This window comes from Clavelina lepadiformis, chromosome 3, assembly GCF_947623445.1.
Source record: "Clavelina lepadiformis chromosome 3, kaClaLepa1.1, whole genome shotgun sequence".
Taxonomy (NCBI): domain Eukaryota; kingdom Metazoa; phylum Chordata; class Ascidiacea; order Aplousobranchia; family Clavelinidae; genus Clavelina; species Clavelina lepadiformis.
In genome coordinates, this window is record NC_135242.1 from 22,160,866 (window position 1) to 22,186,861 (window position 25,996).

At 37.7% G+C, this 25,996-nt stretch overlaps 8 protein-coding genes across 8 annotated transcripts; 4 read left to right on the plus strand and 4 right to left on the minus strand.

The window, feature by feature from the left end:
• The first annotated feature begins 10 nt into the window (after positions 1-10).
• On the plus strand, positions 11-4,454 carry LOC143450563 (uncharacterized). The gene is made up of 7 exons (XM_076951163.1): positions 11-2,596; positions 2,736-2,849; positions 2,956-3,083; positions 3,237-3,370; positions 3,486-3,751; positions 3,977-4,105; positions 4,235-4,454. The coding sequence occupies exons 1-7, from the start codon at positions 1,949-1,951 to the stop codon at positions 4,370-4,372; spliced, it is 1,557 nt and encodes a 518-aa protein (XP_076807278.1). The 5' UTR covers positions 11-1,948; the 3' UTR covers positions 4,373-4,454.
• A 108-nt stretch (positions 4,455-4,562) lies between these two features.
• On the minus strand, positions 4,563-6,708 carry LOC143450564 (MORN repeat-containing protein 5-like). The gene is made up of 4 exons (XM_076951164.1): positions 6,526-6,708; positions 5,573-5,739; positions 5,270-5,438; positions 4,563-5,008 (listed from the first exon to the last, which is right to left on the minus strand). The coding sequence occupies exons 1-4, from the start codon at positions 6,677-6,679 to the stop codon at positions 4,701-4,703; spliced, it is 798 nt and encodes a 265-aa protein (XP_076807279.1). The 5' UTR covers positions 6,680-6,708; the 3' UTR covers positions 4,563-4,700.
• Positions 6,709-7,830: 1,122 nt separating this feature from the next.
• Positions 7,831-9,189, plus strand: LOC143449949 (uncharacterized). Its single transcript, XM_076950300.1, has 2 exons — positions 7,831-8,140; positions 8,436-9,189. Exons 1-2 carry the CDS (start codon positions 7,871-7,873, stop codon positions 8,664-8,666), a joined length of 501 nt encoding a protein of 166 aa, XP_076806415.1. The 5' UTR covers positions 7,831-7,870; the 3' UTR covers positions 8,667-9,189.
• Positions 9,190-10,242: 1,053 nt separating this feature from the next.
• Positions 10,243-10,993, plus strand: LOC143450109 (carbohydrate sulfotransferase 11-like). Its single transcript, XM_076950521.1, has one exon. The coding sequence runs from the start codon at positions 10,243-10,245 to the stop codon at positions 10,750-10,752; it is 510 nt and encodes a 169-aa protein (XP_076806636.1). The 3' UTR covers positions 10,753-10,993.
• Positions 10,994-11,327: 334 nt separating this feature from the next.
• Positions 11,328-13,833, minus strand: LOC143449862 (uncharacterized). Its single transcript, XM_076950189.1, has 7 exons — positions 13,093-13,833; positions 12,844-12,957; positions 12,610-12,737; positions 12,323-12,456; positions 11,942-12,207; positions 11,595-11,723; positions 11,328-11,465 (listed from the first exon to the last, which is right to left on the minus strand). The coding sequence occupies exons 1-7, from the start codon at positions 13,753-13,755 to the stop codon at positions 11,328-11,330; spliced, it is 1,572 nt and encodes a 523-aa protein (XP_076806304.1). The 5' UTR covers positions 13,756-13,833.
• A 3,322-nt stretch (positions 13,834-17,155) lies between these two features.
• Positions 17,156-19,272, minus strand: LOC143450567 (carbohydrate sulfotransferase 10-like; the record flags this gene model as incomplete). The annotated part of the gene is given in 3 exon segments (XM_076951168.1): positions 17,156-17,953; positions 18,177-18,383; positions 19,052-19,272. Coding segments are annotated over 3 exon segments (947 nt in total), but the record flags the coding sequence as incomplete, so codon positions are not given.
• Positions 19,273-20,381: 1,109 nt separating this feature from the next.
• LOC143450568 (carbohydrate sulfotransferase 11-like) lies at positions 20,382-22,409 on the plus strand. The gene is made up of 3 exons (XM_076951169.1): positions 20,382-20,514; positions 20,811-21,017; positions 21,415-22,409. Exons 2-3 carry the CDS (start codon positions 20,871-20,873, stop codon positions 21,928-21,930), a joined length of 663 nt encoding a protein of 220 aa, XP_076807284.1. The 5' UTR covers positions 20,382-20,514; positions 20,811-20,870; the 3' UTR covers positions 21,931-22,409.
• A 51-nt stretch (positions 22,410-22,460) lies between these two features.
• Positions 22,461-25,020, minus strand: LOC143450566 (uncharacterized). Its single transcript, XM_076951167.1, has 7 exons — positions 24,277-25,020; positions 24,026-24,139; positions 23,792-23,919; positions 23,505-23,638; positions 23,124-23,389; positions 22,777-22,905; positions 22,461-22,647 (listed from the first exon to the last, which is right to left on the minus strand). Exons 1-7 carry the CDS (start codon positions 24,937-24,939, stop codon positions 22,510-22,512), a joined length of 1,572 nt encoding a protein of 523 aa, XP_076807282.1. The 5' UTR covers positions 24,940-25,020; the 3' UTR covers positions 22,461-22,509.
• Positions 25,021-25,996: the final 976 nt, after the last annotated feature.

Here is a 25,996-nt window from a genome sequence, read left to right on the forward strand (position 1 = left end):
TTACTCTTTGTCGCGCATTCTAGCTTTGTGCACAAAGCACACCTGCATCGCTTGACAAACGCCGCAAAATCAAGATTACAATGAGCAAACTTACGAAAGAGGGTTAATGCAGCCGATTCCTTTGATATTTGAATCAAAGCGATGTACATTTAAGTCTATCTTGGCGCTACGTGTTTTGATCCTAGTTCGGTTACATTCTTTTATCGGTCTTTTGAGATGGCGGCCTCTTCAGCTTTAACACGAAGTTGCGTTTCGGTATTATGACACACGTGTTAAGCCTTTAATCAGCGCGATATGGCAACTGAACCCGCAAGATGTTCCGGCACAAGTGTTGTTGAAATTATAGCCAACCTACGCCTACATTAAGAACGACCTTCTGGGTCAAGTTCTCTTGAGAAGTTCCAAGTTGGTGGCTTCATAAGTATAACTTTGTGTCGTAGGACACCGGCGAATGACCTTAACTCAAGCAGGCTAGCAATTTGTCGTCACTTACCTTATACCATTCAGGCGACTGCTGTCACAATAGGCTGCATGTTATGCCCCTGCTAGACGAGTTTGGAAAATATCGCGATAGACAATAATACGTACGCTAATGAGTTTTTAGACTAATCAATCATTTTATTTTTTATCATTGGGGCGTTGGGGGTCGAAAATATTAACTGCTGTATCAGCATGCGCTAATACCCTGGAAAATAGGACAAAGCCAAAAAGACTTTAAACCGTTCACAAATAGTGATTAGTTGATTACCATAAAACTTGAAGCTGATTAGTGATTACATATAGCATAACCAGTAATCCCAATCACTTCGTGTGAAAGAAAGTTATCCCTGTATATGCTCCAAAAATAGATGTCACATTGTTTTCAGATGGCGCAATGATTGCATAGATAGTTACAAACGAATCTGTGCTGGGCATAGGATATAAGCATATGTTGCTACAAATAGAACAACTTAATTATCGGCTCATAGTTTTTGGTTTTCAATCTGTGTTAAACATAGCACAGTAGCCTACTGGCAAAAACGTGCTGGTTTACGCAGGAGAATTGTCGTCCAGAACAGACCTGCAAGGTAATTTTAATTGGTCTAGTAGTGGAAATCAATTATTTACTAAGGCATTAACACAAATGTTGTTTACAAACATACGTCAATTTGTTTACCATAACAGCTACAAAGCTATATCTTGAGGGAATTTTAGAAAAAGCTTGCCTTAATGGAATAATTTGTTTGTGACGACACTATCACTACAGTCAATGTCGATGTGCTGTAATTCGTTTCAATATTGCTCTATCTATAGTTGCTTAAATTAACCTAATAATAAAAAACTTGGAAGTGTTTGAAAAAAATCCACGACACTTGAGTGTGTTCTGGGCCAGTATTCTTCTTTTCAGTATTTGCAAATTACGTTAAAAAAAATTTCCCGCAGTCCGTCGAAGGGCAAAATGCTAAAGCAACGTTGTTTCGTTTCCTCACTTTTAGAGCTAAGTATGATCAATAGTACGGATGTCTCACTTTACAATGCAGTTTACGGATTGCCGTTACTCCCTGCCCTGTACGTTTTACCAGAGAACTGTAAGCCGACAGCCAGATAACCTATCGCCGACTCTGAACGGCGACCACACGACCTTGCAATGAGCAAATATTTCGTTCGCGATAAAAATAATTGACTTTAGATTTGAACGTTTTATCTGGACACGGCGCCAATACGTAAACAACTTTTCGGACTGAATTATCAGTACAGGCGCGAAAAGACTTCGGAATAATAGTTTGATCAACCCTGGAAAGACGTTAGAAAGCGGATTGATTCGTAAACAAGAAAACCGTATAAAGTCGAGCACACTTGGATTCCAGCGTTCATTTGTGTTGGAATACTACAGCAGCAGTTTGAGGCTTTTCAGCTGTAAAAATCGAAAACAGAACTTCGCTACAACCGCAGAGCAGTTAGCTGTACCATGTCTCGCGTAATTAGGTCACCTGGAACTTCTGTGAGAGGAACGAAATTGTTGAGGAGAAACAGAGCGCAATACCCTATTATGACGTCACAAAGTCCTTCTTGTGTGAAGTCGCCAAAAGCAAGAGCGGTCATCGCTGACGCCGAAACGTGCAACGGGGCGAGGAAGAGATCGATGGAGAGTGCAAGGAAATTGAGGTTTCGGAGTTTGCAAGAGTCGCCACCAGTCTCCAAAGAGCCGTCTCTCGGAAAACGCGCCGACGTCATAGAGAACAAATGGGTAAATGTGTTACCGGTTATGACATCAACCGAAGATTCCCATGACTACATCGCCACTTCAAAGAAACTTTCGCCAAGCCGGATCAAGACATCGACGCCATTAGCAAATAATGCTGTGAAGGACAAATTGTTTCATGACGTTTGTGGCTCGAGGTTGCATTTGGAGAAATCCTCTCCCGTCTGGAACCTTCCTTCTAATCAAAAATCACCTTTATCTTCTTCGCGGGCTCGATCCCGGCTGCTATTCGCTCCAACCAAGAACAGGGAGGAATGTCGGAGTCGAAAGGGATTTCATGAGTTAAACAAAAGAGCAAAACTGGATGATTTTGATGATGTTAAACAGCCAAGGAAAACTTTATTTTCGGATGAGGTACGCGATGTTTTCTATACTTTTTGAATCCAGTCTATGACAAACTAAAACGTGTTGAGATTACGCCTACATTGCCTTAACATCGATATATATATATAATTTCGTTCTTTTATTAAACTAAAGTAAACTTTCCTTTTAGATTTCTGATGATACCAAAGACTCAATTATCAATAATTTGCGATGGAAATTGTCCGCTTACCAGACGACTTATGAGCGTAAACTTGAAGAACAACAGATGCATTATGAAAAACAGGTAAGCTTTCAAAATACATGGCTAGATATTTTACAACTATATGCTTTGATGTGCTGCTGATTTAGTCCCGGCCGTTTATGAGCTTCTTTTTTTCTTTCCGATTCAGCTTAAACAAGCAAACGAGTTGGTGAGTATTTGCCTGGGGAAAATAAAAGAGGCGGAAGAAAAAGTGATGCTTCTCCCCAATCTTGAAATGGAAGTCATTGTGTTAAGAAGGAAACTGTGCGATGCAAGGTATGTATCGAGTTTTACCGAATGTTCTTCGAATAAGCGAACATATTTTCAAGTTTTATAAGTGGCAATCACAACTTCAGACGTTTTGCACAATTCCTATAATGTACGATGAAATATTTCTTCTCATGACGTTTCTTGTTCTTTTTCATTCAGGTCTCGAAATCACGCCTTCTCTGCCAGTTCCTCTCTATGCGGAGAGACGAGCGAATTCGACCAATCAGAAGGCCGCAAATCTCCCGTAGGCTTGTCAGATGAGAACTCGCTCGACCAATCAGATTACGAAGAAGGTAAATGCTAAACCTTGAACAAGATATGCCGTGGATATTTTTATAAATAATTATATTATTTTAAAACTACAAAAATCTATGCAGTATAAATAACCACTGCACAAACGTTTTATAGATTACCCAGGTACAGCAACGGAAATCTTATACGAAATGGAAAAGGCCGCCTTGAAACTTTTGCCTGCAGTGAGACCACGTCTGAAATCATTGGAAAACGAAACAAAAAAGCAAACCTTGACAAAAAGTGCGCCACCCGATGACGCAGCGACCACGTCATCCAAACATGACGCTTTAAGAGATCGTTGCCATGAACACTTATCCGTAAAAGAAACCCAATTTAACGAATTGGAAAATGAACACCAAAAGGCGCTAAAGAATATCAAAGTAAGTTTTATGTGGATCTGAAAAAGATTCTTAAAACTGTGTTTTTATCCATTTTCGTGATTTTGTAATTGTATATTTTATTGTTGTTTTATATTAAACTTAAATTCCCTGCTCTTTCAACTGATATTGTAGCCATCAGTTTTCATTTATATTCAATTTTTATTGACTTTCCTTTCAAATTTGTTTTGTTAAAAACAATAACACAACTTTCATTTGACGTTGCAGATTTTAGAAGACAAATTCAACAACCAGCGTGAACAAGTTACGTCATTATTCCATGACCTGTATAATATTAGGTCAGAAAGAAATGCGATAATGGATCTGGAAAATGTTATTAAATACTTGAGGAAACAGGTGAGTAATTCAAACAATAAAAATTGGAACCTAATTCAAGTTTTGTTGCTACTTGCTGTGTTTATGAGAAACTACTTTTATGGAATTTGTATATATTTTTGACAACTTTAATATTTTTTCTCTTTTCAGGCTGTTTCTCAAGAAAAACTGGGAGAAATTGCATACCAAGCTATTTACAACGACCAACATCTCAAATGCTCATTTGCGAGGAAATTTCTTGGTTTGCTCAGACTTTACGTAGTTTCCCAATCAGGGACATTGCTATAAATTTGAATTTGACAAAATGTGTTGCTTTCAATGTTGCGTATTTTTTATATATTGTATTTCAGTAAAATAAAATTTTTGTATAATTCGATTGGGCATTATATATATCGGTATATATAAGTCGTCAGTGCGGCATACAGGAAAAATATAGTATTTGCTTTTCCGGTAATAAAAAGCACCTCTTAAAGTTACAGTTACAGCTTAGGTACTTCACCTTTTCAAAAGCATCGCATATTGTTATTGGTTTATTCTTACTTCGATTTCAAACCAGGCTAAAGCAATTGTTTACTGATTAAAAGATAAATTATGCCAAGAGAAATTTAGCAAGTAACTAGTTCCACGTCACACTTTTCCTGCGGCCGGAAGATTTTACTTCTCCGCTAGTTCCTGGACTTGTTTTGGCCAGAATCGATTTTGGTTGTTTTTTGATTGCTGGAAACTTTTTCGAGAATGTTCCGTTCTTGCTCGCGGCCAGTCGTCCAATAGATTCACTTAACGCCTTTATGTCGTCATAATCTTCTTTGCGCTGACAGCCGACAAACCCGTCACGACCCTCTCTGCATTTTTGAATGATCCAGTCATGTTCCTCTTCTGTCACGTTGCGTAGAAACGAATTTAGTCTTTCACCTTGTAGCAAGGCTGCATGTAGAACATAAAAAATATATAAATGCTTCGAATCTAGTAGGCAAATATTTATGGGAAGGTTACGATTTCTGTTAACTCTCAGTTAAAAAATAAGAGTACTTCTTTATCAAAACTTTCCAACGGGCTGTGAAATGAACTTTTGTATAAGCTTGCCAGCAGACGCCTTGACGTTTATAACAACGTGCTTTTGAGTGAACGAGATTAAAATTTTTGTGAATTTAAGCAAAACTTGACGCCGCATTTTGCCCGTCTCACCTTTTGCAGCATCCTCGTCGTAACGGTAAATGACGCGCTGTGTGGGGTCGTAATATCCATCGCCTGTGTCGTAACAATCCTCCGGAATACTACGTAACGGTTTGCCTCCTTCGTCACAATTAGCTGACGTGATACAACGATCGGCGGGTCTAAGCCCCTCAGTAATTTCCTACAGGAATCGAATAAAAAAACTCTTCACAAAAAGACAATTTGTTTGAAAAAGAATTCATTCAACTTTCAGTTCTTATGTGTTGCCGAGTATTCAACAAATTGCATTACCAGCTTGCGTCAATTGGTTTTGACCTTGTAAAATCGGCGATCCCAAGTTCGACTGCAAAAGCGCCATCCAGTGAGGGGGTCGTCGTCATTTTCAAAGTTCAATCCATCCTGGAATACGTAATTTCCGCTTACCTCACGTCCGTTATCCCACATCGATTCGTATCTTCCACCGCCAGGAAAAAATAATGTTCCTAAATACTTCAATTATTACTTTAATTGTTAGTTTAACTATATACAGACCATAGATAGGGTTGTGTAGTCTAAATACCCTGTTCACACTAGTTGTGGCTTCTCCTGCATACAGTCACAGTAAAACGTGGCGTACAGTTGCACTGTTTGCTGTAGAAACTTGAAATTTGGTGACTTTTCCTAAAACACGTTCAGCTATCTGTCCATGTTTGTTTTATTAAGTTTGATTTTGTAATTTTTGAGATATTGTCATATTTTCATAATTTTGCTCTCTCTCCGCATTGAAGCGTATTACTCATTTACGCACCACTAACTCGACTAACTATTCTCTTGCTTTCTCTTCTCGCGGTCAGCTGGTTTTCCGCACAGCGGTGGTGTGACTTAACAATAAAAACTTCAAGAAATGTATAACTTGTAGAAATACTTAATTCACACTAAATGTACTTTCTTTAGTTTAACAATTATGATGTATACAGGAAGCCAGATGTTTTTGCTACTAGCCTGTAAAAATTCGATCAGTTTACGACGTATAGTTTTCAAGTAATTAACGATTGAAAATGTGTGTGCAGTGTCGGCCACACCTACTTAAAATAGTAATGTCGCGCACCCGGTTTGTCTATGGTTAGAACAAAATGCACCTACCTACCACGTGAGCTGATGAAACTACAGTAATCCCTTTTATTAGCCTATTTTCTAATTACTAAGGATCGTATAAAATTGATAATTACACAATTCGGTTTACGAAGTTTTTCGGGTATTTTGTGTTGCGGTTAATTTTGAGGTCATACCTTTGCCGTGGAAAGCCCCGTTTCGAAATCCTCCCTCGTATCTGGTGTTTGTGTCGAACCAATAAATCCCCTCTCCTTCCATGCGGTCATTTTTAATCTCGCCATAGTAATTTGCCAGCCTGTGATCTTGATTCGAATCTTCTGATTCCTGCATATTTTGCAAAATAGGTGTGTGCTGTTTTATTTCCAACAAAATGAGCAACAAAATAAAAATTTATTGAGATCAATGAGTTGTTTGTTTTGTCATAATTGTGATATGTTACGTCATAAACTTATCCTCTTCAGTTCTTTTGTCCACCAAAAATTAGACTGATTTTTAACAGAAACGTTTTAAAATTTGTGTTGTGCATGTTGAAATTATAGGAAAACAGACATGACATGACTTCAAAACAAAATCTAACTTTGGTTTAACGGATTTATAACCATCGGTGTAGAAAGTCGGGAATCACTGCACTAAAACATCCGGCCATTAAAGAATTGCCTGATATATTGTGCTTTCTCGAAAACTGATCCCTTGTCAAATGTAATAAAAAGAATAAAGCTGCTTTTCAATTCTTGTATTGCAATCATCTATGTCTAAGACTCTAAGTGACTCTAATTGGTGATGAACAGAATGACAATTTAATTTAAAAAACAAAACTGGGCTTTCAACTATGGAAATCCATTTAGTTGCTTGTATTCGGGTACAAAGTTAGTTGTGAAGTGAAATACTTGATAGGGGATGTGCAAAATACAACCTACGAATATCGTACCGAGTCCGTGAAGCCTTCACGTTTTAATAAGGATTTTTGGTTTCACATAGCCAATAACGTCGCTTTTATTGATCACGCCTAAACAAATTGAAAAGCGCATTTCTTTAGAGAAGGAATTCAACGCAAATAGCTATCTATGTAATACCTGCAAAACTAATTTTTCCTCCAAATCTCTGCCTTACAATAGTTTTCTATTTTCTAACATTAGTCTCCAAAGGCGATAGACTCCCATACAATTAGTGACTGTATAGTTTGGCCATAGTACTAACATAGATTTGCAGAAAACTAGCTTTCAAATTTTATCTTCATGACGTGTCGGTTGTCCGAGGCTTTCGCCTTACCCTCGTTGCTACGCACAATTACTTGGCTTTGTAAGACTAATCAAGACGCAGTTTAGGTTCAGGCTATACTGGGCCAACTAAACTAAGTGAATAATTTTAAGTAAAAATTGTTTATTCTATACCGAGGACAACTTGTCTTTATATATCTTTGGTGAGAATCAATAGCTGGAAGAAAATCAAATTTTGCTTTGTTATACTGTTTAGGAAGAAAACTACTGTATACAGGATTACCAAGACGAGCCTCAAACTAGAATGAAAAAAAAGTTTGCTATATTTTTAATTTTAATTTTTAGTTTTGTCCTTTTATTCTCCTTCTATGAGTCTTTCTCTTACCAAAATCTTCCAAAACTTATTCTTGAAAAAACGACGACAATCAGTCCAACCAATGCCACTATTCGTAACTCAGTTCAGGAGCTACGTCAGCTGAAGCTACAAATTGCTTGCAGAGTCCTGGAGAATGAAGAAAGCATTGTGCAAAATTCCCACATCAACGAAAGGAATTTCTATACAAAACGTTATGAGGTATTTCTGCATCAAATCTTATAAAGATTTTAAACTTTGTACATAAACTGAAACATTGTCTGGTACTGGCCTGATAAATATCAAAATTTTCGATAGGACTTGTACACTTGATTCAAAATGCCACATTTTTTGCATTAATTTCTGTTTAATAAACACGTGTGCTTCCAAGCATGTTCTAACAGCAGTAATAAGAATAGATTGGTACCCAGAAGTCAGGAATAGTTAATAACAATGCAACTATGACTTTCATTTAGAATACAAATTTCAATTAAACCAAATTTTTGTTTAATTTCAGTTTTCTGTTTGCTACGTTTACAAATGTGGTTATTCCAACTGGTTGAAAACGTTGCTAATTATGGAAGGATTTTACAAAGTAGAAGATTATTTCTTCGAAGAAACGATTCATGGGGCAAAGGCCATGGCGCTTGGCGAGCAGAAGTTGTCATTTGTATCAATGAAGGATAAAAGTGCACAGAGGGAAGCCTGGGACAAATCGTACAAGGTGATTATTGCGTTTTGCCCCTAATAGTTTGATAGAATGGAGCATTATGACATACCACTAGCCAGTGTTTTTAAGATTTGGCTTTGGCGGCATCCAGGCCGGATAGCGACTGTCAAAACAGCGACTGTCATAATGGCGACTTCATAATAGCGACGTAATCAAGTGAGCGACATTCCAAACAGCGATTGTATAAATGCCGACCGCATTAAAACAGCGACTGTTATGATAGCGACTTAACTAGGCTTACCATATTTTTTTGATTGAAAAGCGGAAGAAAATGCAAACAAGTACCGGAACCGTACGAAATAAGTTCTTTCAATAACCTAACTGCAAAAAGATCATCTCCTCCTCCTCCTAGCCTACTATTACTGAACAGTGAACAAGCGAATGCGCTAACAATCAACTCACCACTGGACCAATTACCCGCTACAATGATGTAACAATTACTTTCACATTTAACACAACGAAACAAGAACACGCATCGGGTATTGCTTTTCAGCAAATTGGCTAAACAAACCAATCACATCATGCTAATATTCGTGTAGTGTGGGGCAATGCTGTTGTTGTTGTTGTTGTTTCACATATGTGGAGTGTGAAAGCCAGACAAGATGCGGGACTGCCACGAACCAACAACCAGCTAGAGAGTTGGCACAATGCGTTTCAGGGATCAACGGAAACTCATCATCCTTCCATCTTTCGATTCATCGAAGCTTTAAGACGGAAGGAAGCCCTTCAACGGGCAAACCGAACCCAGCTACTACAAGGCAGAGACCTGACTCAGCGAATGAAAAGATACGTGACAATGAACACACGAATCACTGTTGTACAGCAAAATCGAGGCCAGTATGATCTGCGGCAGTTCCTTCGAGCCCTTGCTCACAATTTAGAAATAAACGTGGCTTGATTTTTATTGCAAGACTTTTGGTTGTTTTAAAGTCCCTTTTGGTTTCATTATTTTTCTAGACCCTGAATTTTATTGCAAGGCTTGGCGACTTTCTGTTGTTTGGCTTGACTAGCCTATTTCTTTTTAAATCATGTGACTTCTATGGATAGTCCAAATAAAATGTTGTTTTACTACGCAGTGTTTGACTGTTTGTGCGTGCATACGTGTGTAGAGAGGTGTGGGGGATGGAAGGTATGTGTGAAGGGGGTGAAAGAGTGCGTGTGCGCGTAAGCCTTGGATTTAATAAAAGAAGTGAGGTCGCTGTTTTTGATGAATCGCTGTCGTGTAGTCGCTCTATTGACAGTCGCTGTTCTGACAGTCGCTATTTGGAACCCGAGCCGGCTTTGGAGACCCCTGAAAATTTTTCAGTGACCGCAAGTCGACAACTCTTTAAATCTATCTGCTTGTTTGTCGATACAAAAAGTATTACGTAACTTTGAGAGACCGTTGGACAAATTTATAAAAACCTTTTCGGCCTCCAAAACCACCCTAAAAACACTGCATAAACCAGTTCATAATTACCTAGAATGATACTCCAGGTTTGAAACAATGGATACATTTTTGCTGTAAATGCAGCCTTGCGATAGCGATTTATTGAAACTTATCAGGTAAATACGATGTTGTTTTAAAAAAAAATTTACCATATTTCAGGTTGTAATGATTCGAAATCCATTTGATAGGATTGTGTCTGTTTACGTCGATAAGCTCATACCAACAGCACCGGGTTTCTCGTATGTTTATGGTCCGTTATCGCGAAAAATCAACGAAAAGTACAAACATTTACGTCACGACATTCACGATCGGAACAGAACTGACGACGGTACGGCAGCGTTTGAAGATTTTGTGAATTACTTGGTCGATATTAAAGAAGCCAGGGATCCCCACTGGCAGTTCTACCATAAACTTTGCATGCCATGCCAGTCCCGCTACGACTACATCATCAAATTTGAAACGTTGCAAGATGACATCGAGTTCTTAGAAAATCGTGTCAATATTTCTGAAGAACACAGAAAAATAGTTTTTCCCTTCAAAGAGTACAAGACCCAGCCAAGCACCGTTAACAAATATTTTGAGCAAATTCCTAAAGATTTAGCTTTGAAACTGTACGAAGTGTACAAGACCGATTTTGTTCTATTCAACTACGACCGGCCAGATTACTTGAATTAGTTTTCGAAATCTTCCTTCAAATACGCAGGACTGTTGTGGCCTAATCTAATAAAATATTGTTTTTACTGTTAACACTTGTTTGAGCTCTGTGACTTTTCCCTTGCGGTCGATTACGCCTTTTCTTGTTTGATTAAACACGTTTGTCCTAAACTAAACTGTTTTTAAATAAAAGATGTGCCTGTAAATCTGTAAATCTAAGAGTGAGAACAATGAAACGTAACACTGGCAAGCATGGCAGGACCTATTAGATACACAGAAGATTTTATCAAGTTTTACTGAAGCATGAATGTTTTTTTTTCTCTGCCTCGTTACCAGCGTGGCAATAGTTTTTCGTCTTTTCTTTAAGATTTCGAATCCTTCTGGTTACACATCATAATGGTAAAACTGTAACTTTAAGAGGTGCTTCTTATTACCGGAAAAGCAAATACTATATTTTTCCTGTATGCCGCACTGACGACTTATATACACCGATATATGTAATGCCCAATCGAATTATACAAAAATTTTATTTTACTGAAATACAATATATACAAAATACGCAACATTGAAAGCAAAAGATTTTGTCAAATTCAAATTTATAGCAATGTCCCTGATTGGGAAACTACGTAGAGTCTGAGCAAACCAAGAAATTTCCTCGCAAATGAGCATTTGAGATGTTGGTCGTTGTAAATAGCTTGGTATGCAATTTCTCCCAGTTTTTCTTGAGGAACAGCCTGAAAAGGGCAAAAATATTAAAATTGGCAAAAATATATACAAATTCCATAAAAACAGTTTCTCATAAACACAGCAAGTAACAACAAAACTTGAATTAGGTTACAATTTTTATTCTTTGAATTACTCACCTGTTTCCTCAAGTATTTAGTAACATTTTCCAGATCCATTATCGCATTTCTTTCTGACGTCATATTATTCAAGTCATGGAATAATGACGTAACTTGTTCACGCTGGTTGTTGAATTTGTCGTCTAAAATCTGCAACGTCAAATGGAAGTTGTGTTATTGTTTTTAACAAAACAAATTTGAAAGCAATGGAACTGAGTTAAAATGAAAACTGATGGGAACAATATCAGTTGAAAGAGCAGGGAATTTAAGTTTAATATAAAACAAGAATAAAATACACAATTACAAAATAACGAAAATCGTTAAAAACCAAGTTTTAAGAATCTTTTTCAGATTCACATAAAACTTACTTCAATATTCTTTAGCGCCTTTTGGTGTTCATTTTCCAATTCTTCAAATTGGGTTTCTTTTACGGATAAGTCGTCATGGCAACGATCTCTTAAAACGTCATGTTTGGATGACGTGGTCGCTACGTCATCGGGTGGCGCACTTTTTGTCAAGGTTTGCTCTTTTGTTCCGTTTTCCAGCGATTTCAGACGTGGTCTCACTGCAGGCAAAAGTTTCAAGGCGGCCTTTTCCATTTCGTATAAGATTTCCGTTGCTGTACCTGGGTAATCTATAAAACGTTTGTGCAGTGGTTATTTAAACTGCATAGATTTTTACAGTTTTAAAACAATATAATTATTTATAAAAATATGCACAGCATATTTTGTTCAAGGTTTAGCATTTACCTTCTTCGTAATCTGATTGGTCGAGTGAGTTCTCATCTGACAAGCCTACGGGAGATTTGCGGCCTTCTGTTTGGTCGAATTCGCTCGTCTCTCCGCATAGAGAGGAACTGGCAGAGAAGGCGAGATTTCGAGACCTGAATGAGAAAGAACAAGAAACTTCATGAGAGGAAATATTTCATTTTACATTATAGGAATTGTGCGAAATGTCTGAAGTTGTGATTGCCACTTATAAAACTTGAAAATATGTTCGCTTATTCGAAGAACATTCGGTAAAACTCGATACTTACCTTGCATCGCACAGTTTCCTTCTTAACACAATGACTTCCATTTCAAGATTGGGGAGAAGCATCACTTTTTTCTCCGCCTCTTTTATTTTCCCCAGGCAAATACTCACCAACTCGTTTGCTTGTTTAAGCTGAATCGGAAAGAAAATAAGAATCTCATAAACGGCCGGGACTAACTCAGCAGCACATCAAAGCATATAGTCGTAAAATATCTAGCCATGTATTTTGAAAGCTTACCTGTTTTTCATAATGCATCTGTTGTTCTTCAAGTTTACGCTCATAAGTCGTCTGGCAAGCGGACAATTTCCATCGCAAATTATTGATAATTGAGTCCTTGGTATTATCAGAAATCTAAAAGGAAAGTTTACTTTAGTTTAATAAAAGAACGAAATTATATATATCGATGTTAAGGCAACGTAGGCATAATCTCAACACGTTTTAGTTTGGCATAGACTCGATTGAAAAAGTATAGAAAACATCGCGTACCTCATCCGAAAATAAAGCTTTCCTTGGCTGTTTAACATCATCAAAATCATCCAGTTTTGCTCTTTTGTTTAACTCATGAAATCCCTTTCGACTCCGACGTTCCTCCCTGTTCTTGGTTGGAGCGAATAGCAGCCGGGATCGAGCCCGCGAAGAAGATGAAGGTGATTTATGATTAGAAGGAAGGTTCCAGACGGGAGAGAATTTCTCCAAATGCAACCTCGAGCCACAAACGTCATGAAACAATTTGTCCTTCACAGCATTATTTGCTAATGGCGTCGATGTCTTGATGCGGCTTGGCGAAAGTTTCTTTGAAGTGGCGATGTGGTCATGGGAATCTTCGGTTGACGTCGCAACCGGTAGCACATTTACCCATTTGTTCTCTATGACGCCGGTGATGACGTCAGTGGCACGTTTACCAAGAGATAGCTCTTTTGAGGCTGGTGGCGACTCTTGCAAAGTCCGAAACCTCAACTTCCTTGCATTCGCCATCGATCTCTTCCTCGCCCCGTTGCATTTATCGGCGTCGGCGATGACCGCTCTTGCTTTTGGCGAATTCACACAAGAAGGACTTTGTGACGTCATAATAGGGTATTGCGCTCTGTTTCTCCTCAACAATTTCGTTTCTCTCACAGAAGTTCCAGGTGACCTCATTACGCGAGACATGGTACAGCTAACTGCTGTGCGGTTGTAGCGAAGTTCTGTTTTCGATTTTTACAGCTGAAAAGCCTCAAACTGCTGCTGTAGTATTCCAACACAAATGAACGCTGGAATCCAAGTGTGCTCGACTTTATACGGTTTTCTTGTTTACGAATCACTCCACTTTCTAACGTCTTTCCAGGGTTGATCAAACTATTATTCCGAAGTCTTTTCGCAACCGAACAGATAATTCAGTCCGAAAAGTTGTTTACGTATTGGCGCCGTATCCAGATAAAACGCTCAAATCTAAAGTCAATTATTTTTATCGCCAAAGAAATATTTTCTCATTGCAAGGTCGTGTGGTCGCCGTTCAGAGTCGGTGATATCTTATCTTGCTATCATCGGCATTCTGTTCAAAGGGACGTTGTAAGATTGCGGTGATTTATGAAGACCTGTTTTCATAAAAATGGAAGTTTTAGAAGATTTATCCGAGGTTCAAAGATCCAAGGCTGGTAAATTACTAGAGCGAGATTCGCTGTTTCGACACAATCACGAGTTACGAAAGAGATTTTGCAACGGGGCTTTCACGAAAATTGAATGACGTCAAAACGGCAATAGGAAATATCTGAAACTCTTTGGTAACCTCATAATGTTATTTTCAGCTGAATCCATTTTTGAATTCTTTTATATTTTTGTGATTAAAAATGTAACTGGTGTAAACATTTGCTGTAAGTCCATCACTGGACTTCCTTAGTGGGGTTACCTGCAATTCTTTGGGGTGCGGGAAGTTATTGTTATAAGAGCTTTGAACATAAAGCGAAAGAGAAAATGGTTATGCTTCAGTGATTTTGAACCTATTGGCCGGCAAGATTAATTTAACGCATCGAAATTTCTTTCGTGTCTTGTTATTTTCGTATTTCTTTCGTGCTTTACTTTGCTGGGTATAATAATGGTCTTCTTTCATCCTAGGGTAACACGCAGCAAGAGGTAAGGAGGTAAATGAAGGCTTCCTTGAAATAACAGAAATGATTCGATCAGGCTCCGCTTGTGTTTTGTAAACGATAAAGTAAGAGGAGGAGGAGGAGAAGGAGGAGGAGGAGAAGAAGGAAAAGAGAAGCGAGTCAGTCGATCTGCACCGATTTCGCTTCCTAACGTTCAGGGAAGCGTTCTTCTATGAACTCACATAATTTCGGCTCCCCGGCGAATTTAACAATTAAGTCACTTTCAAACGAATTAAGAAATCAGAGGCGGCGTTATAACTTGGAGATCGACCCCTTGCTTTACTAAACATAACGACCCAGGGGCAAATTGACCAATATGAAACGTGCAGCTTAAGAGCCACTCTTTGGTCACGTGGGTGTACAGCGCTGATGTGTGTCATTGACCTTGAATATCTGAGACCGGCTTTGAAATTGTACATTGTAACAAAGTTGACTGTTTGACTCGATTATGACCCCGTCGCCCTTTTTGAGTTCGACACCTTCTTTGGAGCAGAATCGTGAAAAAGCGTTATGTGAGTACGCACTGCTTGTTGTTAAGCATTGCTTGGTATATGACGCTAATACGTGGAACTATTATTAAATTCAAAAGACATAATGCAAGAGACTTTCTTTCACGTCTATATACTAATGTCACATTATAACAGACGAATTGCGTTTTAATAATTTAAATGTTATAGCATGGAATCAGTAGGATATAGGCGAGCTTCTTTTTGTCCAAGAGCTTATTCTTATAAGTCGTTATCTTGGTATGATTTTGAGTTGTTCTGTTATTTCTTTTGAGACTTCGCGACCTTTTGAATTTTCTTGGTAAGATTTATGTGGCAAAATAATATTTCGCACCGTTGTTTATTTGTTTTTCGTGTGTTTTCCAACTCTTTTATTTTGTTAGTGTTGTATCACCCTGATTTCTATTGTCCACTGTCTTATTTTATTTTGTTCTTTATGGCGTCTCAGTGTTTCGATGTGGCCGAACGCGTAATTATTGCCTGTCCTTTGTCGATTGGTGTCTCGCATTTGCTTCAGGCGCGAGTAGTTGCCTTCCTGAGAAAAGGTGGCCTTTGGAGTCAGTCTACGTTCGAGTGTTCAGGGCGAGGAGCTGTCCTTTGGTCTCTTGGATCTGCTGTTGCTGTTTTAATTATATTTTATCAACTTATTTTACATGTCTGTTCGAAACTTTAAGCCCCAAACGGAGATGAGATTTTAATCTCTAATGAGAATACAATCAAGTTGCATTGCACAACCTTCGTTGGTTTTGAGTGGGCCGTGAAAGCGGTAGAAAACGTACCTGGCAGAAGAAAATCTGTAACATTTACAAGAGCGCTGTTATTGCGTGTTGGCTCGGAGACTGGTAAGGCGCAACGGCTATTAATGCGGCAGGTTAATTAATTGGAGTCGGAGATCAACTTCCATTATTAAACTACTCGATAACCGCACCCCACGATAACTGACTCGAATCATTAAGACTCTAATGTATCTTTAAAAAATGAGTGTTTTATGTCGGCGTTTATCGCCCAGGTTTGCGATACCATAAAGCAAATTAGTCAACCTATAAAACTTTATGCGGTATGTATTCGTTCGTGTGATCGAAGGCTGGTTCATACAATTCCGATGTGAGGTGTAGGTGAATTATTTGAAGTAAAAATTGTTTATTTTACACTGAGGACAACTTGTCTTTATATATCTTCGGTGAGAATCAGTAACCACAAGAAAATCAAATTTTGCTGTGTTATACTGTTTAGGAAGAAAACTACTGTATACAGGATTACCAAGACGAGCCACAAACTAGAATGAAAAAAATGCTATATTTTTAATGTTAATTTTTAGTTTTGACCTTTCAATTTCCTATGAGTATTTCTCTTACCAAAATCGAGTTGTACGAATTTATTAATAAACTTATGCATGCTTACCTTATTTTATTGGAATTGATATGTGAAACTCAAACGACGAAGTCTGGCTTCCGATTAAAGTTTGTAAACTCTCCTAACTTACCAAATGACGTTTTAAAGTCATACATTGCGATGACAAATTCAACGTGGCTTAGTGGCTGAAGCACCCGATAAGAAACCAAAAAAGAACAGGACACATGCTATTACTGTTTCGGTTAAAATATGCTGGTAACAATTTATCAATGTGCTTTTGTAGTATCGAGTGACACGACTGTCATTAAGAATATTTACGTATATTCTAGCGTTTGCTTTCTTTTGTTTGTTCTACCTAGATACTGACTCTCAACATTTGAATGGAAAATATCAACGCTTTTGAAGCCCAGAGTTAATTCGGCGACAAGGGCTGAAGTTATAATCTTTCAATGAACTTTAGAATGAACGAAGAACGTGGGCTGTGAAACAAACAATGCACACAAGTCTTTCTATCTTTTTAATCGTCTATATAGTTTGTTAAGTAAACTCACTCTAACAGAAATCTATTCCGGCCATTGCGTAGGGACATTTAATAGTTTAATTTGAAGAACAATATCTCAATAAATATCACGAACAAGTACAATATGCTGCTTTATAAACACATTTCGAGAGCAGAGTCAAATTCGCTTCACAGTTTATAGAAAAACGATTTTCATCATCATACACCGGGCACCGGCACACACAAAATCTGTTTTAATGCGATGGGTTTATGGTATTACCCTGCTGTTCAAGCAACTCAATGTCGAAATTTTATAAACAATTTGATGATATCAAGTTCTGTGGTTTCTAATTTGCCGGAAAGGCTCGGTCATAATCAAATAAAACAAAGTCTTTCTTATATACACTATATAACTTATTAGTCAATTCTTTGGGGGTTTGCTCATAAAATTTCTTCACCTTGTCGGTCCGGGCACTGTACCGGGCCGGAGGGAAAAATATTTTTCGATGCTCTTGAGAAATGTTGAGATAATTTTGTAAAAACTCAATATCTTCTTGCAACGTTTCAAACTTAATGATGTAGTCGTAGTGGACCTTGCAAGGGTTGCAAAGTGCGTGGTAGAAAGTGAAGTGCGGGTTGTCTTCGCCGCCATCTGTGTCAATCAAATAATTCAAGAAATCTTCGAAAGTTGCCGTACCGTTATCAGCCCTGGTACGAGATTCAACGTCGTGACGTAAATGTCTGTACTTTTGATTAATTTTTCGCGACGTAGGTTCGTAAAAATAGTTGAAACCCGGCGCACCTGGGACCAGTTTGTCAACGTAGGCAGATACAATCCGATCAAATGGATTCCGAACCATTATAACCTAAAAATTCAAAATGCTATTAATTTGTTTTAAAGCGACTGTCGTACAAGCTGTATAATTACCAGTTCACGCACAGTTCATCTTCAGGTATTAGCTTGTTAAATCACATATTAAGACATTTTGCTTTGCTATAGTCATAATTGTTGTATAGCCTAATTAAGCTCAGTTGTTGAATGTGAAATCATGCTGTTGGTTTAGGTGAAAATCAACAACAAACTTTTACTTTGAACGCGTTCTTCCAGATTTTTCTCTGCTCGCTTTTATTCTGCATTGGCCACAAACTCAATTGCTCCGAAGCAATTTGCAAAACTTTTTCACCACGCATTTTTTCATCAATGAAATACTCTTCCATCGTGTAGAAGCCTTCTGTGATAAGCAGCAATTTCAACCAGGCGCCGCTGCCACATTTTTGAATCTCACAAACTGCAAACTACAAACGAAACGTTTTTAGGGACGGAGCAATGTGCTAAGCTCTAAGATTGAGTAATAATTTCCCCATTGTAATATATTGTTAGACTTATAACACAATATATCCTTGGCATAAGCCTGCATATTTCTCCTGATAGATACAAGATAGATTCAAAATGTTTCGGGTAGACATATTTTGAAAATATAACAAGGTCATGTTTAAGCTGCTTGTTCAAACAGGAAGCTACGATACCAAGTGCACTGTTAGCTTTTTGGGATGCTGAATAGAGTAATGGATAAATCTGTTTGTTTCATTATTCTTTGCAGATTTTGGCTTTTTATCTTAATGATCTCTTTGGGTTATTGAGAATACATTACAAGAGATCTGTAACAAAAAGTAGCCTTGCAATTTAAGTTAATCTTTTTGCTATAAAATTATTTATTAAGTGTTATATGCCTAGTAAATATATTGGTATATACTATTTCGTTCCAAATATTCATTTCTAACAATTTTTGCTGAATAGAAACGAAAACGTAATAATATTTAAACTATTTCTCATGTATTATTTATTATCCGTCATTGCTTTTATTACATTGATTTTAGTTACAATAATAATTGTCTGTGGTCATCTTTGGTTTTACCGTAAAACAGAATGACCGAGGCTATAACTATACCATTATGCGTCTTACCTTATATGTTTTTGAATACATATTTTGTTTGTTCAAGTAGGATTCGTTGAAAATACTTTCCTCATTTTCGAAGCTCCTGCAAGCAGCCTTGAGATTGATCTGACGTATTTCCTGGACTGAGCGAGATGCTGCTGGCAAGTACTTCAGTTGCTTGTATTCTGGTACAAAATTAGTTGTGAAGTGAAATACTTGATAGAGGATGTGCAAAATACAACCTACGACTATAGTTCCGAGCAAAGCCTGCTTTTTCATTTCACTTTTTTTCAGAAAGATTTTTTGTGTGCATCAACTTTGACAACTCTCCTGCTGGGCTAAATCACAGCAAGTTTTGTTTGCGACAGATCGTTGTGAAGACCAAGCCTGTTACTTAAAAATGCCTAGCCTATAGTTTATGCTTTATAACTTGCCCTATGTAGTTTTCAAGCTGATGAACCAAAATGAAAACCTTAAACTATTTTCAAGGCATATATCCTGGCGACCAAATAAAATAAGTCCGCGAAGCCTTGACGTTATTATAAGGATTTTAGGTTTCACATAACCAATAACGTCGCTTTTGTTGACAATGCCTAAACAAATTGAAAAGCGCATTTCTTTAGAGAAGGAATTCAAAGCAAATAGCTATCTATGTAATACCTGCAAAAATAATTTTTCCTCCAAATCTCTGCCTAACAATAGTTTTCTATTTTCTAACATTAGTCTCCAAAGGCAATAGACTCCCATACAGTTAGTGACTGTATAGTTTGGCCATAGTACTAACATAGATTTGCAGAAAACTAGCTTTCAAATACGATAATTTGCCATGCCCATAAGCTTCTTTTTGGTTTGATGGAAGAGAACCAAGAAAGGCGTCTTGAACAATGGCGCTTGCTTACTCTGTTTGAGAAACAATATTTATCTTCATGACGTGTCAGTTGTCCGAGGCTTTCGCCTTACCCTCGTTGCTACGCCCAATTACTTGGCAAACTGCCTTTGTAAGACTAATCAAGACGCAGTTTAGGTTCAGGCTATACTGGGCCAACTAAACTAAGTGAATAATTTTAAGTAAAAATTGTTTATTCTATACCGAGGACAACTTGTCTTTATATATCTTTGGTGAGAATCAGTAGCTGCAAGAAAATTAAATTTTGCTGTGTTATGCTGTTTAGGAAGAAAACTACTGTATACAGGATTACCAAGACGAGCCACAAACTAGAGTGAAAAAAAAGTTTGCTATATTTTTGATTTTAATTTTTAGTTTTGGCCTTTCATTCTTCTTTTATGAGTCTTTCTCTTACCAAAATCTTCCAAAACTTATTCTTGAAAAAGCAACGACAATCAGTCCAACCAAGGCCACTCTTTGTAACTCGGTTCAGGAGCTACGTCAGCTGAAGCTACAAAATGCTTGCAGGCTCATTGAGAATGAAGAAAACATTTTGCAAATTTCCCACATCAACGAAAGGAATTTCTATTCAAAACGTTATGAGGTATTTCTCTATCAAATCTTACAAAGATTTTAAACTTTATACATAAACTGAAACATTGTCTGGCCCTGGCCTGATAAATATCAAAATTTTTCGATAGGACTTGTAAACTTGATTCAAAATGACACATTTTTTGCATTAATTTCTGTTTAATAAACAGTTTTGCTTCCAAGCATGTTCCAACAATAGTAGCAAGAATAGATTAATGCCCAGAAGCCAGGAATAGTTAATAACATTGCAACTATGATATACATTTAGAATACAAATTATAATTAAACCAAATTTTTGTTTAATTTCAGTTTTCTGTTTGCTACGTTTACAAATGTGGTTATTCCAACTGGTTGAAAACGTTGCTAATTATGGAAGGATTTTACAAAGTAGAAGATTATTTCTCCGAAGAAACGATTCATGGGGCAAAGGCCATGGCGCTTGGCGAGCAGAAGTTGTCATTTGCATCAATGAAGGATAAAAGTGCACAGAGGGAAGCCTGGGACAAATCGTACAAGGTGATTATTGCGTTTTGCCCCTAATAGTTTGATAGAATGGAGCATTATGAGTTATGACATACCACTAGCCAGTGTTTTTAAGATTTGGCTTTGGCGACCCCTGAGAAATTTTCAGTGACCGCAAGTCGACCACTCTTTAAATCTATCTGCTTGTTTGTCGATACAAAAAGTATTACGTAACTTTGAGAGACCGTTGGACAAATTTAAAAAAACATTTTCGACCTCCAAAATCACCCTAAAAACACTGCGTAAACCAGCTCATAATTACCTAGAATGATACTCCAGGTTTGAAACACTGGATACATTTTTGCTGTAAATGCAGCCTTGCGATAGCGGTTTATTGAAACTTATCAGGTAAATACGATGTTGTTTTAAAAAAACATTTACCATATTTCAGGTTGTAATGGTTCGAAATCCATTTGATAGGATTGTGTCTGTTTACGTCGATAAGCTCTTACCAACAGCACCGGGTTTCACGTATATTTTTGGTCCGTTATCGCGAAAAATCAACAAAAAGTACAAACATTTACGTTATGATGTTCACGATCAGAACAGAACTGACGACGGTACGGCCGCGTTTGAAGATTTTGTGAATTACTTGGTCGATATTAAAGAAGCCAGAGATCCCCACTGGCAGTTCTACCATAAACTTTGCATGCCCTGCCAGTCCCACTACGACTACATCATCAAATTTGAAACGTTGCGAGATGACATCGAGTTCTTAGAAAATCGTGTCAATATTTCTGAAGAACACAGAAAAATAGTTTTTCCCTTCAAAGAGTACAAGACCCAGCCAAGCAGCGTTAACAAATATTTTGAGCAAATTCCTAAAGATTTAGCTTTGAAACTGTACGAAGTATACAAGACCGATTTTGTTTTATTCAACTACGACCGGCCAGATTACTTGAATTAGTTTTCGAAATCTTTCTTCAAATACGCAGAACTGTTGTAGCCTAATCTAATAAAATATTGTTTTTACTGTTAACACTTGTTTGTGCTTTGTGAGTTTTCCCTTGCGGTCGATTACGCCTTTTCCTGCTTGATTAAGCATGTGTGTCCTAAACTAAACTAAACTGTTTTTAAATAAAAGATGTGCCTGTAAATCTGTAAATCTAAGAGTGAGAACAATGAAACGTAACACTGGCAAGCATGGCAGGACCTATTAGATACACAGAAGATTTTATCAAGTTTTACTGAAGCATGAATGTTTTTTTTCTCTGCCTCGTTACCAGCGTGGAAATAGTTTTTCGTCTTTTCTTTAAGATTTCGAATCCTTCTGGTCACACATCATAATGGTAAAACTGTAACTTTAAGAGGTGCTTTTTATTACCGGAAAAGCAAATACTATATTTTTCCTGTATGCCGCACTGACGACTTATATATACTGATATATGTAATGCCCAATCGAATTGTACAAAAATTTTATTTTACTGAAATACAATATATAAAAAATACGCAACATTGAAAGCAAAAGATTTTGTCAAATTCAAATTTATAGCAATGTCCCTGATTGGGAAACTACGTAGAGTCTGAGCAAACCAAGAAATTTCCTCGCAAATGAGCATTTGAGATGTTGGTCGTTGTAAATAGCTTGGTATGCAATTTCTCCCAGTTTTTCTTGAGAAACAGCCTGAAAAGAGAAAAAATATTACAACTGGCAAAAATATATACAAACTCGTTAAAAGTAGCTTCCCATAAACACAGCAAGTACCAACAAAACTTGAATTAGGTTACAATATTTATTCTTTGAATTACTCACCTGTTTCCTCAAGTATTTAATAACATTTTCCAGATCCATTATCGCATTTCTTTCTGACGTCATACTATCCAGGTCATGGAATAATGACGTAACTTGTTCACGCTGGTTGTTGAATTTGTCTTCTAAAATCTGCAACGTCAAATGGAAGTTGTGTTATTGTTTTTAACAAAACAAATTTGAAAGGAATGGAATTGAATAAAAATGAAAACTGATGGCTACAATATCAGTTGAAAGTGCAGGGAATTTAAGTTTAATATAAAACAAGAATAAAATATACAATTACAAAATAACGAAAATGGATAAAAACACAGTTTTAAGAATCTTTTTCAGATTCACATAAAACTTACTTCAATATTCTTTAGCGCCTTTTGGTGTTCATTTTCCAATTCGTTAAATTGGGTTTCTTTTACGGAAAATTCGTCATGGCAACGATCTCTAAAAACGTCATGTTTGGATGACGTGGTCGCTGCGTCATCGGGTGGTGCACTTTTTGTCAAGATTTGCTTTTTTGTTCCGTTTTCCAGCGATTTCAGACGTGGTCTCACTGCAGGCAAAAGTTTCAAGGCGGCCTTTTCCATTTCGTATAAGATTTCCGTTGCTGTACCTGGGTAATCTATAAAACGTTTATGCAGTGGTTATTCATACTGCATAGATTTTTACAGTTTTAAAACAATATAATTATTTATAAAAATATGCACAGCATATTTTGTTCAAGGTTTAGCATTTACCTTCTTCGTAATCTGATTGGTCGAGGGAGTTCTCATCTGACAAGCCTACGGGAGATTTGCGGCCTTCTGATTGGTCGAATTCGCTCGTCTCTCCGCATAGAGAGGAACTGGCAGAGAAGGCGCGATTTCGAGACCTGAATGAGAAAGAACAAGAAACGTCATGAGAGGAAATATTTCATTTTACATTATAGGAATTGTGCGAAATGTCTGAAGTTGTGATTGCCACTTATAAAACCTGAAAATATGTTCGCTTATTCGAAGAACATTCGGTAAAACTCGATACTTACCTTGCATCGCACAGTTTCCTTCTTAACACAATGACTTCCATTTCAAGATTGGGGAGAAGCATCACTTTTTTCTCCGCCTCTTTTATTTTCCCCAGGCAAATACTCACCAACTCGTTTGCTTGTTTAAGCTGAATCGGAAAGGAAAAAAGAAACTCATAAACGGCCGGGACTAAATCAGCAGCACATCAAAGCATATAGTCGTAAAATGTCTAGCCATGTGTTTTGAAAGCTTACCTGTTTTTCATAATGCATCTGTTGTTCTTCAAGTTTACGCTCATAAGTCGTCTGGCAAGCGGACAATTTCCATCGCAAATCATTGATAATTGAGTCCTTGGTATTATCAGAAATCTGAAAGAAAAGTTTACTTTGGTTTAATAAATGAACGAATGTATACATATGTCGATGTTAAGGCAATGTAGGCATAATCTCAACACGCTTTAGTTTGTCATAGACTGAATTCAAAAAGTACAGAAAACATCGCGTACCTCATCCGAAAATAAAGCTTTCCTTGGCCGTTTAACATCATCTAAATCATCCAGTTTTGCTCTTTTGTTTAACTCATGAAATCCCTTTCGACTCCGACATTCCTCCTTGTTCTTGGTTGGAGCGAATAGCAGCCGGGATCGAGCCCGCGAAGAAGATGAAGGTGATTTCTGATTAGAAGGAAGGTTCCAGACGGGAGAGGATTTCTCCAAATGCAACCTCGAGCCACAAACGTCATGAAACAATTTGTCCTTCACAGCATTGTTTGCTAATGGCGTCGATGTCTTGATGCGGCTTGGCGAAAGTTTCTTTGAAGTGGCGATGTGGTTATGGGAATCTTCGGTTGACGTCGCAACCGGTAGCACATTTACCCATTTGTTCTCTATGACGCCGGTGATGACGTTGTTGGCGCGTTTACCAAGAGATGGCTCTTTTGAGGCTGGTGGCGACTCTTGCAAACTCCGAAACCTCAACTTCCTTGCATTCTCCATCGATCTCTTCCTCGCCCTGTTGCATTTGTCGGCGTCGGCGATGACCGCTCTTGTTTTTGGCGAATTCACAAAAGAAGTACTTTGTGACGTCATAATAGGGTATTGCGCTCTGTTTCTCCTCAACAATTTCGTTCCTCTCACAGAAGTTCCAGGTGACCTCATTACGCGAGACATGGTACAGCAACTGCTCTGCGGTTGTAGCGAAGTTCTGTTTTCGATTTTTACAGCTGAAAAGCCTCAAACTGCTGCTGTAGCATTCCAACACAAATGAACGCTGGAATCCAAGTGTGCTCGACTTTATACGGTTTTCTTGTTTACGAATCACTCCGCTTTCTAACGTCTTTCCAGGGTTGATCAAACTATTATTCCGAAGTCTTTTCGCGCCTGTACTGATAATTCAGTCCGAAAAGTTGTTTACGTATTGGCGCCGTGTCCAGATAAAACACTCAAATCTAAAGTCAATTATTTTTATCGCGAACGAAATATTTGCTCATTGCAAGGTCGTGTGTTCGCCGTTCAGATTCGGTGATACCTTATCTGGCTATCATCGGCATTCTGTTTAAGGGGACGTTTCTAAAATTGCACTGCGCGGTGATTTACGCAGACCTGTTTTGAAAAACATGAAAGTTTTAGAAGATTCGACCGACGACCACAGGCTTGTAAATTACTAGGGCGAGATTCGCTGTTTCGACACAATCACGAGTTACAAAAGAGATTTCGCAACGGGGCTTTCACGAAAAATGAATGACGTCAAAACGGCAATAGGAAATGTCTGAAATACTTTGGTAACCTCAAAATGTTATTTTCAGCTGAATCCATTTTTGAATTCTTTTATTTTTTTTGTGATTAAAAATGTAACTGGTGTAAACATTTGCTGTAAGTCCATCACTGGACTTCCTTAGTGGGGTTACCTGCAATTCTTTGGGGTGCGGGAAGTTATTGTTATAAGAGCTTTGAACATAAAGCGAAAGAGAAAATGTTTATGCTGGAGTGATTTTGAACCTATTGGCCGGCAAGATTAATCTAACGCATCGAAATTTCTTTTGTGTCTTGTTATTCTCGTGTTTCTTTCGCGCTTTACTTTGCTGGGTATAATAATGGTCTTTTTTCATTGTAGGGTAACACGCAGCAAGAGGTAAGGAGGTAAGTGAAGGCTTCCTTGAAATGACAGAAATGTTTCGGCCAGCTAAGGATCCGCTTGTGTTTCGTAAACGATAAAGTAAGAGGAGGA